Raw genomic sequence first — 18,952 nt, forward strand, 5'->3', positions numbered from 1 at the left:
AAGAAATCCGATCTCTGGCCGATAATCACTAATAGTCCAAGTAATGAAGCTTAAAATAGGACAAAACCTCGCAATTTTTACAGCATGGATCGATTTGCTTGAAAATTTTTGAGAATAAGTAGTGGATAGTCTACGGATCAAAATCTATATCATGCCGAAAGGCGCTTTTAGCATGGGGGTGGTTGCCACCGCATCTCGGGGGTGAAAATTTTTTATTATATTTTAATTGCAAAAGTTGGTGAAAACGTTCATTCTAAACAAAAAACGTTCTATACATTTTTTTGCCAAAATTGACAATTTTCGATTTATTCGCTATCAAAAGTGTTAGTTTTATATCGAAAAAATCAATGTTTTTAATAAGTTTTCTGCTAATAACTCCAAAAGTTTTCGTTGATCAAAACAATTTTACTTAACAAAAATGTAGGTTTTGAAAAAATAAACAAAACCATTTTTTTAAATTTTCTTTAAGACCAATAGTAATCGAGCTATACTTTATAATATGTTGGCTCTTCTTCGTCAAATGCTAAATATTGTAGATTCGAAGTCAAACGACGGGAAAACAATGCATTTTTCGAGGACAATTTGTTGAAACTAATTTAAAGTACTTAAAAATATCTATCTTCAGAAATTAAAAAGGAGTCTCTAGCTCAAAAATTAAGTGACTTATACTGAAAAGAATGTCAGTCCCCATTTTTTTCAGCGGAAAAGTGATCGCAAGCAGGGGGTTGATCTTTTAAAAGCCTACAAAATCATTTTTACAAAACTTTCTAAGATAAAAAATAAAAAAGTTACGGTTAAAAAATAATAATTCTTTTGAAAAAAAAAAGGTGAATCCAATTGAAAGCATGATAATGTAAGTTAGCGGTATTTTTAGTCATTGGGCTTATTACTTCTTATTTATTTATGCATTAATGATAGATTCTAGACGTTTGACTGGCTTAGAATGATTAGTTTTAAAAAAACTGGAGTTAAAAGCGAATAAGGAATTTTTGTATTTTGGTAAAAAATGCCATTTTCTTCAGAATAGAAAGATTAGCATCAGAGATACGAAAAAATGTTTCGATATAAAATTGCAGGTTATTTAATTCCCAAGAACTGGGTTTAAGAAAAATTTTTCTACGGCAAAATTTGAGTGAATCGTAAATGAGTATATCGAAAAACATTGATCTTTTTTATACAAAACTAACACTTTCGATAGCGAATAAATCGAAAACTATTAATTTTATCAAAAAAATGTATAGAACATTTTTTGCTTAGAATGAACGATTTTATCAACTTTTGCGGTCAAAATATAATAAAAGATTTCCACCCCCGAGATAGGGTGGCAACCACCCCCATGGTAAAAGCGCCGTTTGAAATCATATAGATTTTGATCCTTGGACTATCCACTACTTATTCTCAAATTTTTAAGCAAATCGATCCATTCTGTAAAAATTGCGAGGTGAAAAGCTTCGGTTCCTGGCCTATAATGAGCCATTTTTTTTTAAATTGATTGAACATAGTCAAATTTTAGTTTGCAAAAGTATTTTTTTAGTAAGTAGATTATTTTAAAGTGTACATTATGATGAACAGAACAATTTTATTTAAATGAAAACAGGTGATCTTTCATGACGAATGAGTGTTATATACAGGGTGTCCCAAAAGTAGCGGAAAGGTCGAATTATTCGCGAAATGAACATCGGATCGAAAAACTGAAAAATATGTGTTAAATATTTCTCAAAAATCTATGCGATGACACTAAGCATATCCACCACTTCAAACCCTGGGTGTGAAGCTTTAAAATCTTAAATGGAACCCCTAATTTTTGTTGCAGATTTGGATTTTCCTTGTAAAAATAAGCAAATTTTATTCTAGCCATTTTGCGAATTGTGGATAATCGGAAAAAACGATATATTGTGATGCCATAGCAAAATTATAGAAACGGTCTAATATCTCGAGAAATATACTTCCAAATGAAAAACTAAAAAACACCTTTTAATATTTTTCGAAAATCTATAGAATGACACCAAACAGGATTTTTCATTCCACACTCTGGAGGTGGGGGTGAGAATTAACTTTAAAATCTTAAATAGGAACCCCCGTTTTTTATTGCAGATTGAGTTTCCTCCTCAAAAAATAAATATCATTTATTCGAAACTTTTTTTTAGAATTGTTGAGGATGCCGCTATAATCGGAAAATGCGATTTATTTGCGCCATCTATCAACGATTCTAAAAATGTTTGGAATATATGTGACTTATTTTTCATAAGGATTCTAAATCTGCAAAAATAAAGGGGGCTCCTTTTTAAGATTATACAGTAAAAACTTGGTTCGACAAATACTCATGGTTAGTCTACTAGCCAAAGTTGAAGGCAGGGCTTTGCAAGCATTGTATTCTTTTCAAACGGGTTTTAAAGGGAGGCGCAACTTTTGTGGTACCCATTACATTTCCATTTAAAAACCTGGTCTATTATTTAAATGTATGAATAATTTCTCACAACAAGGTTCAAACTAGGTTTTTTTAGGTAGTTTAAACTACAGTAGACTCCCTCTATAACGAGAACTGAAATGGTGGACTAATTATCTCGTCATAAGCCGATCTCGTTATATCAAACAAGAATAATATTGAACTACTTTAAATGGGAAATAATAATTTAAAATAATTTAAAAACAATAATATTGAAATGTTTTGATGCCTCTTACGTAGTTAATTAGGTGTCGATGGTCAACCTGAACAGTAAACAATGAGACTTCGCCGTCATAAATTGTAAATTTCCTATAATATTCAATATCGGTCGATAAACAGGTAGAAGTTTATTACAGGTGGCCGAGTTTATTACAGCACTAGCCTCTATAATAAGACAGATGTTGGGCATTTCTATGTACAGGCAGTTGGGGCATTTATTTATTTATGACCATTACAACGTTAAAAACAGGTAAAGACACTTATTCTTCAATTTTAATTTTCTTCGTTGTAACCAAATATGCCTCGTTATAAAGCGTTATAGTTCAATAGGAATTTCATGGGACACCTAATGTACCTCGTTATAAGCGAAACCTCGTTATATCCGTGTTCGTTATAGAGAGAGTTTACTGTATATATTGTCATCCGAAATATATAAAATGTAATGTGCAACATCTTAACGTTTGGCCCCCCCTTAAAAATTTTTATATGGGCGCCCTTGGAGATTAGAGTATATTTTTATAATGGTAATGTTTATCAGTAGGAAAAACCTGCATTTACAACCCTTGTTGCAATTGCCGGCCTTCGGTTGTGTCACGTTGTGTTTTGCATGCTGTCGATACCTGCCGCCTGCCTTCAGACCACGTCTTGAGACTGGATTATTGTCTATTGCCCCTGTATTTTAATAAAATGTTAAAGAAAAAGAGCTTCTTAAAAGTGAAACAAATGGTCGGGGACCTTCAATTCACGGATTTTACGAAAAGGGATAAACGGTTTATAGTTGTTAACAGATAATGATCTGCTTCTTTCACTCGAATACTGTAGTGTTTATCCTACGAGGATCAAATTTAAGAACATAAATCAAATTTTTTTAAGAGAACACAAAAATCAAATATTTTTTACTCTATTTAATCATTATTTAATATAATTAACTTTTTTTATAAACTAACTAAAACATATTTTTTAGTAAATACGTACATATTTACCATAGCTATTTATAGACCTAATACTATAACATAATAACTAAACCTAATGGGGAGTTATAAACGCTTAATTCTGTATTTGCTATCTTGCAGTTCTTTAATTTTATTTAAACTACATTGCTCTCGTAACACGAGTTATTGGCACTTTTTATTTTCACATATTTTTGGATTGAATACCCATTATGACATTTAAAAACTTGAAAATATTCGGATGTGGGTAGTAAAAACTAGAATTTAAAACACACTGAAATGATGCGCATGCATTTTAAGTGCGGCACATACTATTTGTACTACTGGCCCTTTCTGGAGAAAACCTAGATTCTTCCAAATAGTTTTCAAATATGAAATCAGTAAAATTCTTTACACGTTTGTCATCCGGGATTTTCACAAATAATTCAACTTCCAACTTTCGTTGATTGTAAAAAATTAATCCAAAAAATAATTTTAAAAATTTCCCAGTATCGGAATTTTTGTCATTATATTCAGAAACTGAACCTAAGCTTTGGATTTTGCGATACCAAGCTTGACACATTACAATCGACAACCAGTTATTTTTTAATCAGGCCACAATGCTTTCACAGCATTGTGAATCCCTTTTCAAAATCTATTACGATATTTTTTGTATTCATTTTAAATTTAACGACCTACATTTTTCCTCGATTATGCGAAAAGAATTGAAATAAGTGTCAGTATTTTTATTAGACAAAAAAGCGAAAACTACTGGTACATAAAAACCGTTTTTAATTGCATTTTTTTAAATGGATTACCCTATCTATAATTACATTTTTTTGTCTTACAAGTAATTTCAATTGTCCTTGAACTGTCGCCGTTTGAAAACTTGCCTTATGGACACTTTGAAGGTTGAGAAAATGCAAACCGTTTGACTTAATCAAAACGACTTAAAAATATAACCAAAATATTATGTATTTTAAAAATTCGATATTGTTTAAGGTTTCTTACAATGTCAGTATATATTATTGAACTAAAAAAATAAAGTTAAATAATATAAACCAATTTTTCTCAAAAAAAGTGCAAGAGTCTTGCAGGTTGGTCTTGGTCTTGCGTGGTCTTGCAAGGTTCGGTCTTGGTCTTGTTCTTGCAAGCTTGGTCTTGGTCTTGGTCTTGCAACCAAAAGGCGGTCTTGGTCTTGCTGCAAGACCAAGACCAAGACCGCAAGACCAAGACCAGTCTCGCTCATCACTACAAATAACTCAAAAAGTAAATATTTTATCGAAAAAAATATTCTAAGCAAAAGTGTAGCTTATAAAAAAAACAAAAAAAAAATGGTGTATCAGTAAAGTATATAAATTGAGAAAAAGCAAAGTTGTAGCTCATGAAAAATACGTTCTTATTCGTCTAATTCCAAATCGAATAAGTCAACGTGAAATCACAGAAAAATTAAGCACTTTTCGGGAAAAGCTTATTAACATTTTTAAAGTACCTAAAAAAAGATTTATATTTGTTTTTTACAAAAGTTTCTAACACCAAAAATAAACGAGTTACACTGAAACAAAAGTTGGCCCCTTTTTTTGGTAAAAAAAATTGTGAAAACCTCCCTCTATTTAGCACCCTAAATAAAATTAATCTTTACCGCTTTACCATTTAATTTAACTGTATGTATATTGTTTATAATATGATATGTAAGTTTGATTGGCTTGAAGTGCTTATTTTTGAAAAAATTTGATTTTATAGTAAAACAAAATTTTCTAAAAATTTTTGAAAAATTTCCTTTTTTCAAAATAACTTAAAAAGTATTAGTGATAAGAAAAATCTTAAAGGGTAAAAAAATATAGGTTTTGTTATTATAAATATGCTAGTTTCATTTTGTTTTTCCGCAAGACAAAAATTGGTTAAGATATGGCTGTTCAAAATTTGCGTACACTCGTGATTAGTGACCAGTTCAAGCTTTTTTAAATATACCATCTATAACCCTTTCAAAAATAAGCACTTTAAACCGATGAGACTGACAGATCATATAAAAAATAGATAAGTAAGTAAATTGTTTGTAAAGCGGTAGCGAGTAATTTCATTTGAGGAGCTAAACACGGGGAGATTTGCATGATTTTTTTACAAAAAAAAGAGGGTCAACTTTATTTTGAGCGTAACTCACTTATTTTTAATTCTAGAAACTTTTACGAACAATTCTAATAAAGCTTTTTATAAACACTTTAAAAAAGTTTAAATAAGTTTTTCCCGAAAAGTGCCGAAAGACAACCAACGGCACAAATTCAACTTTGAAGTGGAGGGTAAGTAGAACCTAAATCCAAATTTTCATGCAATTCGGAGTTGCCCCTGAAAATTACACGGTATCGCCGTATTTCCCGTTCATTTACTGGGCTAAAAACAATTTTTGTTTATCCTTTGTGAAAATTACCAATTTTTTGCCAACTTCTTCTTCTTCTTATGCAATGTTCGCGATCACGTTTGACCATTTTTCTCTATCCCTTGCAGTATGTATTAGGTCTCCTATGTTTTTTAGTCCTGTCCATTGTTTGACATTACGGAGCCATGACATTTTCTTCCTGCCCACTCCCTTTCTTCCTTCGATCTTTCCTTCAATTAAGGTTTGCAGAAACTGATATCTTTCATTTCTAATTATGTGTCCCAGGTATGCCGTTTTTCTCTGTTTAATTGTGCACGTCAGTTGTCGTTCTGTACCAATTCTTCTCAGGATTTCTTCATTTGTTATTCTTGCGGTCCAGGGAACTTTAATGATTCGTCGATAGATCCACATCTCAAATGCCTCTAGCTTATTCATTGTGTTTATTTTTAAAGTCCATCCTTCCATGCCATATAGGAGCACCGACCATATATAGCATTTTGTGAATCTTAATCTTAGGTTTAGGTCAAAGTCAGAGTTCGTAAAGACGTTTCTGAATTTCATGAATGCACTTCTGGCTCTTTCTATCCGACATTTAATTTCCATGTCCGACACCCAGTCTTCACATAGCCAGGTTCCCAGGTACTTAAACTTTCTTACGCGCTCTACATCTTTGTTGTTATATGCTAGTCTTGCATTTTGATGTTGACATAATTGACGGCTGATTATAAGGTACTTCGTCTTTTTTATGTTGATGCTAAGTCCCATGTTCTCGCTATGCTCTCCAATTTTATTAAGAAGGTTTTGGAGGTCTTCTATATTGTCTGCTATTAAGACCGAATCATCCGCATATCGTATATTATATTATTATTCACTTTGATGCCGCTTTCGCATTCCTCAAGAGCTTCCTGGAAGATACTTTCTGAATATAGATTGAACAGTAGTGGGGACAGAATGCATCCCTGTCTTACACCTCTGAGAATTTTTTGAGCTTGCGTTGTTTCATTATCCACCTTGACGACAGCTGTTTGATTCCAGTACAGAGCCTCTATGCAACGAATGTCTTTTTGATCTATGTTGAGTTGTTTTAGTATATGTACGAGGTTATGATGTTGTACTCGATCGAAGGCTTTTTCATAATCTATAAAGCACATCATTACATATTTCCTTTGATCGTAGCAGTTCTGAGCTAGCACTTGGGTTGCAACTAGTGCTTCCCTGGTACCCAGGCCTTTTCGAAATCCAAATTGTGAGCAACCAATAACCTTATCGCATTTTGTGGAGATTCTGTAGTGAAGAACTTTGAGGAATATTTTTAAAGAATGGCTCATCAGACTTATCAGTCGGTGTTCTTGACACTTTGTTGCGTTGTTCTTTTTTGGCAAAGGGATAAAGGTAGGTACAAGCCATTGGACAGGAAATTTTCCTTTTTTATAGATTTGGTTGAAAAATCTTTGGAGTATCGTAATTCCCTCTTCATCTAACAATCTGAGTAACTCAACAGGAATTTTATCAGGTCCTACCAGGTTTTTGCAACGTATAATTGAATTAAAAATAATTGAAAAATATACCCACCTGTTGTTTGATAAATGCTTTACACTGTTTATGAATGATTGCTTCTGCCTGTTTGTAATTTAGTTTAAGGTTTAAATTATTCATATTTTCCATTTCTATATTCTCACTAGTGAGATTAGCTGCTTCAGGAGGTTGGTCATCCATGGTCTGATCATCAAAATTAGTATTTAGCTGAGGATTGATTTGATACTCCTTTGGAAATGATACTTCTTCAGACTCTAACATATGTTGTTCCATATTGTTTATTCGTAGGACTTAAGTATCTGAAATAAAAAATAAAAAATTATGAAAATAATTTTTTTAAGAAACGCTTTTCTTTAGTTACGAGTGACTAAAATTAAACATATAAAAAAATCAACTAAAAAGCAAAAAATAAAAAAAATTGAAAAATCTAACACATTCGTCAAAGAAAAGCATGGCGCGTCTTCATCGAATAAACGGTCTTCGCACCACGCTTTTCTTTAACGAATGTGTTTGGATTTTTTCAATTTTTTTTATTTTTGCTTTTTAGTTGATTTTTTTATAATATGTTTAATTTTAGTCACTCGGCACTAAAGAAAAGCGTTTCCTACAATTTTTTTTTTCATATTTTTTTATTTTTTAGTTTTTATTCTTACACTTTTCAAACATTAAAATATATCGTCATGTTTATTAAAATATGTATAAAACATATATGATGTACAAACATGAAAAGTAGTCGGAATCGGCAAAAAATTTGAAACTTTATTGTTTATTTATGATATGAAGCATAACGTAAACAATTAACGTAAAAAGTGAAATTATGTATAGTTCATATTATTAGCTACAATCAGTAAAAGTTTCAAGTTTCTACATTGTAAAAAACAAGAGAATTTAAGCATTTTCCATTAAAATCGTTTTTTTATTTAAACAAATAATAAACATAAAAAAATGTATTGACTATTCGCTATATTGTTCCCGCGAATGCATATGTCTGCAAATTTTCATTCATTTGCATTGAAGAAAAGTCAGTCAAATTAACGTATAAAGATTTGATGCAAACTATTGAAGTAAAGAAAAGCGTTTAAACATTATTGATATATTTTAATAAAAACACCATATTTCAGATAAAAATAGAAACATTGTGGTAGTGGAGCAAAGTATGCTAAATGTGCAGTCACTCGAGCGTTAAACCTATTTGGGTTGTGAGGAGTAGGTCCTAAAACCAAAAAAAGTTAAGTAAAGTTTTATATTTTAGTGGGGACTTTCCATTTTTAATTTAATTTTTCATTTCCAACAATCGTTTTTTTAGATTATAGCGCCATCTATCCATAATTCAAAAAAACGTTTCTAATAAAAGTTACTTATTTTTACGCAAGGAATCCAAATCTGCAATAAAAAATGGGGCTCCCATTTAAGATTTTAATGTAACCCCCTTCCCCCCACCTCCTTGGGGGGTCGTGTTTGATGCCATTCGATAGATTTTACAAAAATATTGAATAACAGTATTTTTCAGTATTTCGATCTGATGTTCATTTCGCGAAATATCGCGGGATTCGTATTAAAAATATTAAATTTATCCCCACCCTTTTCCGTGGGAAGTCGTGTTTGGTATCATTCAATAGATATTTAAAAAATATTGAGCACGTATTTTTTAGTTTTTTGATCTGTCATTCATTTTGCGAAATATTCGCTTTTTTCTTGTGAAACTTTGGGACTCACCCATTTCCTTACTCCCTGCTCAAATCGTCAGATTTTTTAAATATAGGTCATAGAGAAATAAAAACAAGTTGTTTATATAATATATAGGTACACTGTTTTGCATGTACTTAACTTACCTGCTTATCTTAATCTATAAACGATTTCGAGTTTTTCTAAGGATATATTTTTTTCGCCCCCCCCCCCTTAACGAATTCCGCTGCATTAAGAGCCTAGAGGTACATTTTCAGGGTACAAGTTTCTCCCCATGTAATAATCTGACGCGCTCGAGTAACTGCAAAAATCCCCGCTTGGACTCTCCTATAAATATCGTATTTGTCTAATTAGACAAGAATAAACTGGAACTGTTTTTAAAAATGTGATATGAACAATAATATGAAAAAAATATAAACACACCAACTATTCTTTTGACTCAAGAATTCATACCATAGCGCCTTATGGTAAAACATGCCGGATACGATTCGTATCGAGTGTTCGTAATTCCTATGCTGACCACAGACTTTTTATGCGAAATATATTGATATTTGCAGAAATTTTCCAGTTGATATGTAATCATATCAGCTGGGGTAGAGAACTGGTAAACACTATGAAAATGGAAATTTGTTGTAAAATTGTGTACCTACTTCATTCTTCCTTCAAATAATTTAATTGCTAAAATTATACCCTCAAAATCTTACAGCGTACGGGCGCTGATATGAATATCTATTTTATTTAATTTATATTATGTTATGGTAGAAATATATTAGACTTACATGGTTCTACTGGTATTGTATATAAAACTCGTCACTAATAATAATTATTATAATAATAATACATTGACATTTATCTTTCAACAAATAATTTTTGTTTCAAATTTGAAAGAGATTTGTCTCCCTGATTGAATTTCTACCATACCAACCTTAGAAAATGTAAATTTACTATAATGGGACATTTCCAGCACAAAATTCTTTTTATTTTTAATGGATGTTCATAAATGATTTAAAAAAAAACGATTAAAGCTTTTTAAGGATGACCTCAGACTCAAAAGTAACTTTAATAAGATTAAAGTTAGTTTTTTAGTAATAAATTTAATTTTAGAAAAAAGAAAGTTGTTATGACATTTTTTAATATGTCACGTCAATTGTCATAACTTTGAGCTAGCTACTTCGTGTTGATTTAAGAATCAAGAATCTGTATAATGTTTTGATTTTAATATTATTATTAGATATGAGACAAGACCACATTTAGCAAAATTTAGAGCGAGGTTTTATTTAGTGGATAATATTTAATGTTAAATTATTTCTATAACTTAAACCATGTCTTTTCATAGAGGTAATAGCAATCCTGATTTTCCTTTGGAGGCTTTAAAAGTTCATGGGCCAAATTACCTAAAACACGCCCTAACTAGCTGTACTGATCCTCTGAAAGCTATTGAAGAATTTCAGGTAGGTTTTCGGACTAGCACATAATCTTGGCCTAATAGGGGAAGTTTTCAAAGACAATTTAAAACTCTCCCAAGTTGCTTGTAACAGATTGTATTCTTCGCAACAGAAAATAAGAGTTTTTATAAGGTGCAGCTGCTCTACAGCATTACTTAAGCCTTGTTTTCATTTGTAGAGTTAGCAGTTGAGTAATCTGGGCAGTTCTACCAATGAAAAAGTATTGGCTGAATAAAGTACTAAACTATAGTAGAATAGAGTATGTAGAGTTATGCCCGATTTCACCAACGATACCTAAACGGTTGCCTTATTAAGTAATTCTTATCGATAGGAACTTCTTAAGTCAATACTTAGGAACAATCGCATTTCACAACTAAAAGAACTGCTTATCTAGGAAATGCTTTCCTAGGTATTACCTAGGGTACGTTTGAACTATTTTTGATAAATAAAAAGAAGAATAAGATGACATTTCCTTACTTTTTCGATTATTTGTCATAATTGTTTGTTTGCCAATTTGGTTTTATTCAGTTTTGTACTGTTATGGTTATTTTAATCAGTAGTTAGTTATTTGTGCATTAAGTTTGTATATAACAAATATAGTTTTGTATGTTATTTGTGTATGTACAGTGAAATGGAGGAAAAGAAAAGAGTTCTAAATTTCACATATTGACGAAAAATTGAAGTTAGTTGAATTGTCATTAATGAAATAATTTTAAATTAAATAATATGTTAAAAATTGCTTTTTATTATTAATTTTTTAATTACACACTTCTAGTTATATCATGAATGGGTTTTTGAAACACAACACTAGTTTGTTAGGTAGTAGGTAGACTACATAATTTTGTCAACAGACTTGTAAAAAACTCCAAAGGATTTTCTATATTTTCCAACACGACATATTATATTAATAATATAAAAGAAAATACAAAATTACAACTAATATACCTAATATTACAGAATAACAGAAAAATTAAGGTAAGAAGCAAATTATTGACAAACGTCACAAATACATTAGTCAAAATTGTAAAAATATAACCTGACTGTCAACGATAAGTAATACCTAAAGTTTAGGGATATCGAAATCCGTATCCTAACGCAAGGTAATGCTTAAGCGGTTTAGGTAATTCTTATCGTATGGTGAAATGCGTTTTAGAGTTAGGAAGTACCTAAACCCACTTAGGTAATTCTTAAATATTTAGGTATCGTTGGTGAAATCGGGCATAAAAGGCCTAACTTTAGCAAGTAGACTAGATCAGCTAAAAAGCATACTAGTGTACTCAACTAACTTTCATTAATAAAAACAAGGCAGTATGTATGATAAGCAAATTTTGTGTTAAGTTGATTTGACAATTTACATTAGATCACTGTAGAAGAGAATTGGTGTATTTCCAGGATTATAGAATGAGATATTGAGGATTAAAAGTTTGATTATTTTGTGGCATGCCGTCAATCCCATTTCTACAAGTTTTTATTTTGGGTCATGCAGTATCAATCCCATTCACATACATGTCCTGACTAAATGTCTTCTTTGGTTCTTCTCCACTACTCCTTCCAGGAACTTGAATTTGGCAATTTTTTGTAGTAGGTACAGTCGGAAAAATGAAAGAATACCCATGAACGATCACATCAATCACTTATTTTGTATTTGCTGTCTTTATCTATAAATAACAAACGTTTGTTATAGAAAAAGGTAGCAAATACAAAATAAGTGATTGATATGATCGTTCATGGGTATTCTTTCATTTTTCAGACTGAAAAGTAGTTAGTATCTTCAAAAGTTAAGTAAAAGTAGGTAGTTAGTAGTTAGTATCTTCATATTGAACACATCCAAACCATTGTAATCCATGCCCTCTCCTTTTGACATTAATTCATGCCATCTGACTTCATTCTTAATTTTGTCCTTTTTTGTCACATACATTCAATATAGAGCTGGATATATCTAGCTTAACACATTGAGTGCCACCATGGTAACACAAAAATAGGGTTCCACAGGCCGAAGTTGTCAAAATAAAGAAAACAAATATGAAACATGGTCTTAGTATGCCAGTTTAAGAAAAACCTGTAAAAACATGATTTGATTGTTATATGACGTCATTTTTAGTATGTATCCGCATTGGATACACGCAGCCACATGTATCCGGCCACATGTTTTTATGTATCTAGAAACAGTTTCATTTCGTTCATTTCATCGAAAAATACTATCTTTTAATTTGTTTTTTAACCCACAAATGTTTTATTATATATATTTTTTTTCTGTATAAAATAAATAAATTGTTTCATTTCCCTTTATTTTGTTTAAAAATATGTCTAGGCAAGAATTATCGCAGTACCTGCAGGCCAACCAGAGTTTTGGATTTCGTAGGCCACTACTTACAAGCACCCATAAAGATATTTAGACGGTGTGTATCTGGTGCGGATGTACACGGCTCAAAATACAAAAATACATGTGCATCCACATTGGATGCACTCGGCCACTAAATCAGTGTGACGCGTGTATGGGCTATTCCACGAATATATGACGGTCTTGGATTCAACGAATATTTTAGTGTGCAACATAAGAAGTGCGAAAGTAAATGGCTCTAATAATTGTTCCAATAAACAACAATGTATTTTGCAATTTACTTTCGTTCTTCATAATTTTCACAGTAAAATATTCATTGTCGAGATAATCCACAACAGTTATATGTTCGTGAAATAGGGTATATCCATGTTGGATACATGTGGCACTGAACGTGTTAGAGCCTTTATTTTGAATATGAAGGATTTGAAACTGTTCATTAAAAGAATAATTTTATGATCTAGAATCTAGAAGGTGAATGTATGTAGAATATGTTTTTCTATTATTGAAAGCCCTTTTTTGCTATACTTTCATCAAAGGTTCTGCCAGTTTGACCGATCTAAGTTTTTGGACAGTCACATGTCAGTTTACATCAATTGTTTAAAAATAAAATTTTTTTGAGTTGAGTCTTTGTAGTAGAGTTACTTTTAGTACACTTTTAAACAGGATGTGCAACTTATTGAATGTAATATTGAGACATTATTTTAAAGGGATATATTTATGTTTATATAATAATTGCATTTCTTTCATTATGTAAGTGGCATGTATTGATTAGAATTTAAATTCTTTATTTTTCAAGCTAACAAATGGAATACTCTTACCATCATTGAGGCCTATGCTTCCATTGCTAGATCTGCATGGAGTTAGAAGACTGGATTTTCACATGTCTGTAGTAGAGGTAAGTATTTACAAATTATATTCATTGTAAATGAAAAACTATGTACAAATTATATCCATTGTAAATGAGAAACTAAATTAAGATTTAATTTCATTTCAGATACCACCACCAACAGCCCCTGATGTGCTCAGGGTACACCACAGCCAAACAGATGGTGGTGGTGGGCAACACCACAGACAAACAGATGGTGGTGGTCTCTGAAACGAAATTAAACCTTAACTGTTTTTCATTTACCCTCATTCTTACTCACGAATTGACATAGGCGTAACCAGGAGGGGTTTGGTGGTTATAACCCCCCCATTTGAATGTACAGGGTTATTCACTTTATTTTGACTCCCTCCCTGTAAACAGCTTTATTTACAGAATTAGAAAAAAATGTAAAATACAAAAGCTATTCGATTTTTTTTTCGAATTTCCTAAACCTGTTGCCTGATTTAAGCGATTTTTTTTTCGAATTTCCTAAACCTGTTGTCCGATTTAAGCGATTTTTTACCACGTTATAGCCTTATTCATTGACAATATCGCTGTAATAATATTGTTGCTAGCCAGTCAAACTGTCATTGTATACCGGGTGTACGAATAAAACTGTGCTTTTTTCTCAAAGTTCGCATCACCCTGTGGATTATTCTATCATTTATAAAATACTGAAATTATAACCCAACTATAGCCTCAGGTTTTCTTAACATTTTGTCTTTCGATTCATTCGCTTATGTTGGATAATAAAAAAGTTAGGTACTTTAACAACTGGCCATGTTCGTCATCAGTACAGGGTGTTTTCTAAATAAGTGCGACAAACTTTAAGGGGTAATTTTACATGAGAAAATAATGACAATTTGCTTCAGAATCATATGTCCGCAAACGCTTCGTTTCCAAGATAAGGTATGTTCAATTTTTTTACAAACTGACGATTTATTTATTGCTTTAAAACCAGTTAAGATATTCAAATGAAATTTGGTGAGTTTTAAGACGCAGTTATTGCACATTTTTTAACATACAATTAAAAATTGTATATTCACCATTGGCGTGCGTACGGGTAATATTATCGGTCATAATACCCGTTTGCGCGCCAATGGTGAATATTAAATTCTTAATTGTATGTCAAAAAATGTGCAATAACTACGTCTTAAAACCCACCAAATTTGATTTGCATATCTCAACTGGTTTTAAAGCAATAAATAAATCGTTAGTTTGTAAAAAAAGAATTGAGCATCCCGTATCTCGGAAACGAAGCGTTTGCTGACATATGATTATAAAGCAAATTGTCATTATTTTCTCAAAAATACCCCTTAAAATTACCCCTTAAAGTTTGTCGCACTTATTTAGAAACACCCTGTATTGATGACGAACATGGCCAGTTGTTAAAGTACCTAACTTTTTTTATTATTCAACATAAGCGAATGAATCGAAGGACAAAATGTTAAGAAAACCTGAGGCTATAGTTGGGTTTTAATTTCAGTATTTTATAAATGCACAGGGTGATACGAACTTTGAGAAAAAAACACAGTTTGATTCGTACACCCGGTATACAATGACAGTTTGACTGTCTAGCAACAATTATATTACACCGATATTGTCAATGAATAAGGCTATAACGTGGTAAAAAATCACTTAAATCGGACAACAGGTTTAGGAAATTCGAAACATCAAAAATGACCAAATTTTTAGTGGATCGATTCTTTTGCACCGCAGTGTATATCATACTAGTCACGTCATCCATCTGGGCGTGATGACGTAATCAACTATTTTTTTAAATGAGAATAGGGGTCGTGTGCTAGCTCATTTGAAAGGTTATTCAATTCCCTATTCAGTAATATAAACATTAACATGATTATTTATACAGGGTATCCAGAAAAAAAATTTAATTAAACTAATTGACACAAAAAGAAGAATGTATGTAATTTATTTATTTCAAAATATATTCTAGCGCTGTCAGAAAACATAAATAAATGTTTATTGATTTAGGTTTATTGATTGTTTATTACTTTTCACTTAAGAGGATCGGTACGTATTTTCGGCTGCAATGCTATTCAAATGGGGATTCATTTTTTTCGAATCCTGAGAAAACTAATAAGTATTTTTGAAAAATTTAAACTCAGAATGAAAGATTACGTTATTAGTGAGGGCCGAAAGTCCTTGAGAACTTCTATAATGTTTATTTAAATAAGTTACAGGGGTGAAAACTAAGAGAAAATTGAGTGTGATTTTTAATTTCAAATATCTCATTCAAAATAAACTTTTTATTTATTCTAAGGGACTTTCGGCCCTCGGTAATAATTTAATCGTTCATTCTGCGTTTAAATTTTTCAAAAATATTTATTGGTTTTTTCAGGATTCGAAAAAAATGAACACAATGCCGTGGTAATATTATCCAAATCTATCTTTGTCTTACAACGCACTCAGCCGAATATAATATTGTCAGCATACATTGTCAGTCAGACACTGACAATCAGTGACAATTTTAAATATTTGACATTGCATCGGGAATATTTTAAGGTATTGATTAAATATTATTGATAAATAATTGTATTTGATAAATAATTGATTTAAGGCCGGCCGTTGTATGAAAGAGAGGTCCCCAAGTCGCAGTGCAACAGAGAGAAAAGATTCTTTCCCGAGAGATGCTGCCTCTATCGGAGAAATAACGCAATAGATATCTAAGCGAAGCCGCGGACTCCAGACTTTATAGTCAACTGATAGTTTAGTTTCAGTACAGATTGGTATGCAGGTGCGGTCTCGCTAAGATGACTCGAAATCGTTTTATATATGAGGTGCGAACTTTTCATTTTCTAGGAGGTTTAAGGACGGGGTCTCGCTGAAAATTTTACTCGGATAAATACTGTGCTCGTATCTCGTGGTAAAATCTAAACCAAAAGTATTGGAAAAATCTATTTCGCATATTGGTTCATCATAGTTTGTTACCTACTTCTCATGTCCCAATATTATAAAATTATACCAGGGAAGAACAATTATATCACTCAAATTTGTCTAATTGTCTAATTTAGAATGAAAATGTAATTAATGTTTAGAACATTTAATGAAAGCTTATAACCAAGGATGGTACTAAAGATGAGCAATTTGGTCCGTCGGTCTGCCTGACCGCGAATATAAGTCCTCCGTCACTGTACCAGGTAGAATAGCGAATGAGGTGTCGAATGAAAGCCTATAATCCAAGGATGGTACTAAAGCTGATAAATTTGACCAAGGCTGTCTGTCCATCTGTCCGCCCGACCGCGAATGTAACTACTCCGTCATTATGCCAGGTAGAATGACAAATGAGGTGTCGAATGAATGGTTATAATCCAACGATGGTACTAAAGATAAGCAATTTGGTCCGTCGGTCTGCCTGACCGCGAATATAACTCCTCCGTCACTGTACCAGGTAGAATGACAAATAAGGTTTCGAATGAAAGCTTATAACCGAGGATGGTACTAAAGATGAAAAATTTGACCAAGGCTGTCGGTCCATTTGTCCGTCCGACCGCGAATGTAACTTCTCCGTCATTATGCCAGGGAAAATGACAAATGAGGTTTCAAATGAACGATTATAATCCAACGATGGTACTAAAGTTGAGCAATTTGGTCCGTCGGTCTGCCTGACCGCGAATATAACTCCTCCGTCACTGTACCAGGTAGAATGACCAATAAGGGTCGAATGAAAGCTTATAACCAAGGATGCTACTAAAGATGAGAAATTTGACCAAGGCTGCCTGTCCATCTGTCCGTTCGACCGCAAATGTAACTTCTCTCCGTCATTATGCCAGGGAAAATGACAAATGAGGTTTCGAATGAACGATTATAATCTAACGATGGTACTAAAGATGAGCAATTTGGTCCGTCGGTCTGCCTGATCGCGAATATAACTCCTCCGTTACTGTACCAGGTAGAATGACAAATGAGGTGTCGAATGAAAGCTTATAATCCAAGGATGGTACTAAAGATGAGCAATTTGACCAAGGCTGTCTGTCCGTCGGTCCGTCCGACCGCGAATATAACTTCCGTCACTATACCAGGTTGAATGACAAATGAGGTGTCGAATGAAAGCTTATAATCCAAGGATGGTACTAAAGGTGAGAAATTTGACCAAGGACTTCCGGTTTTACAAATGGGACCGGAAATACTGTTTTAAAGTCACCGGAATAGTAAAAGTGATATATTATTCGACGAACCTTCGCAAGGCGAGAACAAATATATACTTCCGGTTTCATGAGTGTCTTTCCGTCTGTCCTCCTACATACAACTCCTCCGTATTAATACAGATATAATGACAAATAATGAGGTTTCGAATAAAAGATTATAACACAAGGATGGTATTAAAGATGAGTAATTTAACATCGGACTTCAGTTTTAGAGTTGCAACCGCAAGTATCTGTTTTAAAGTGACTCAAAGTATGATATGAATGTAAATGAATATGATCCAAAATTAGTAAAATCGTATATGAATCGACGCAAAGTTACAGGAAGAGTTAAAATATCGATTTCCAGTTCTACTTTCGATTACTTTGGATGAAAACCTAGGACTTACGAAGTCCAATTACTTGTTAACACATGCTCTTGTGAACATGAACGGAAAGAAATAACACGAGTAGCGTTCATCAGCAAATCATCAACGGCTGATAGCAAAACTCTACGAAACTATATATACGTTATAGTCTAAGATCCGAATATAGGTCGACCTGCACCCATCTGCTTTCCGGATGAGACATTTTTTTATTAAATTTCATACATAGACAAAAACGACTTGCATGGCTTGCCTATCAAATTCGTGTCATAGCTATCCTTAAGGTGGGGTGAGCTTAGAGTTTGAAATAAATATTTCAAGCATATTTTTTTGAATTTTTTTTGAACTTATAATAGAATTCTTAAAATCCCATGGACTGATCGGGTCACAAATGAGGAGGTCCTTACAGAAGAATGGGGAAAAACCGAGAAGTATTAACCACCATCAAATCTCAAAAGTTGGAATACTTTGGACACATTATGCGAAATGAATCCAGATATGCCCTCCTACAAGCCATTCTGCAAGGAAAAATATTTGGAAAGCGAGGTCCAGGAAGAAGAAGAACATCCTGGTTAAAGAACCT

The 18,952-nt window shown here is 32.4% G+C and overlaps 2 protein-coding genes across 2 annotated transcripts in view; one reads left to right on the top strand and one right to left on the bottom strand.

Annotated features, from left to right (window-relative positions):
• LOC114330088 (centromere-associated protein E-like) overlaps positions 1-10,238 on the bottom strand; it is a 61,524-nt gene extending 51,286 nt beyond the window's left edge. Inside the window, exons 1-2 of the mRNA XM_028279403.2 lie at positions 9,970-10,238; positions 7,541-7,803 (exon numbers count right to left, since the gene is read on the bottom strand). Of these exons, the coding sequence (XP_028135204.1) occupies positions 7,541-7,777 (237 nt within the window). The 5' untranslated portion in view covers positions 7,778-7,803; positions 9,970-10,238. The remainder of the gene's footprint in view (positions 1-7,540; positions 7,804-9,969) is intronic.
• Positions 10,239-10,344: 106 nt separating this feature from the next.
• LOC114330080 (negative elongation factor B) overlaps positions 10,345-18,952 on the top strand; it is a 43,192-nt gene continuing 34,584 nt past the window's right edge. The window contains exons 1-2 of the mRNA XM_050642609.1: positions 10,345-10,641; positions 13,773-13,871. Coding sequence (XP_050498566.1) covers positions 10,513-10,641; positions 13,773-13,871 — 228 coding nt within the window. The 5' untranslated portion in view covers positions 10,345-10,512. The remainder of the gene's footprint in view (positions 10,642-13,772; positions 13,872-18,952) is intronic.

Source organism: Diabrotica virgifera, chromosome 2 (genome assembly GCF_917563875.1).
Source record: "Diabrotica virgifera virgifera chromosome 2, PGI_DIABVI_V3a".
NCBI lineage: Eukaryota > Metazoa > Arthropoda > Insecta > Coleoptera > Chrysomelidae > Diabrotica > Diabrotica virgifera.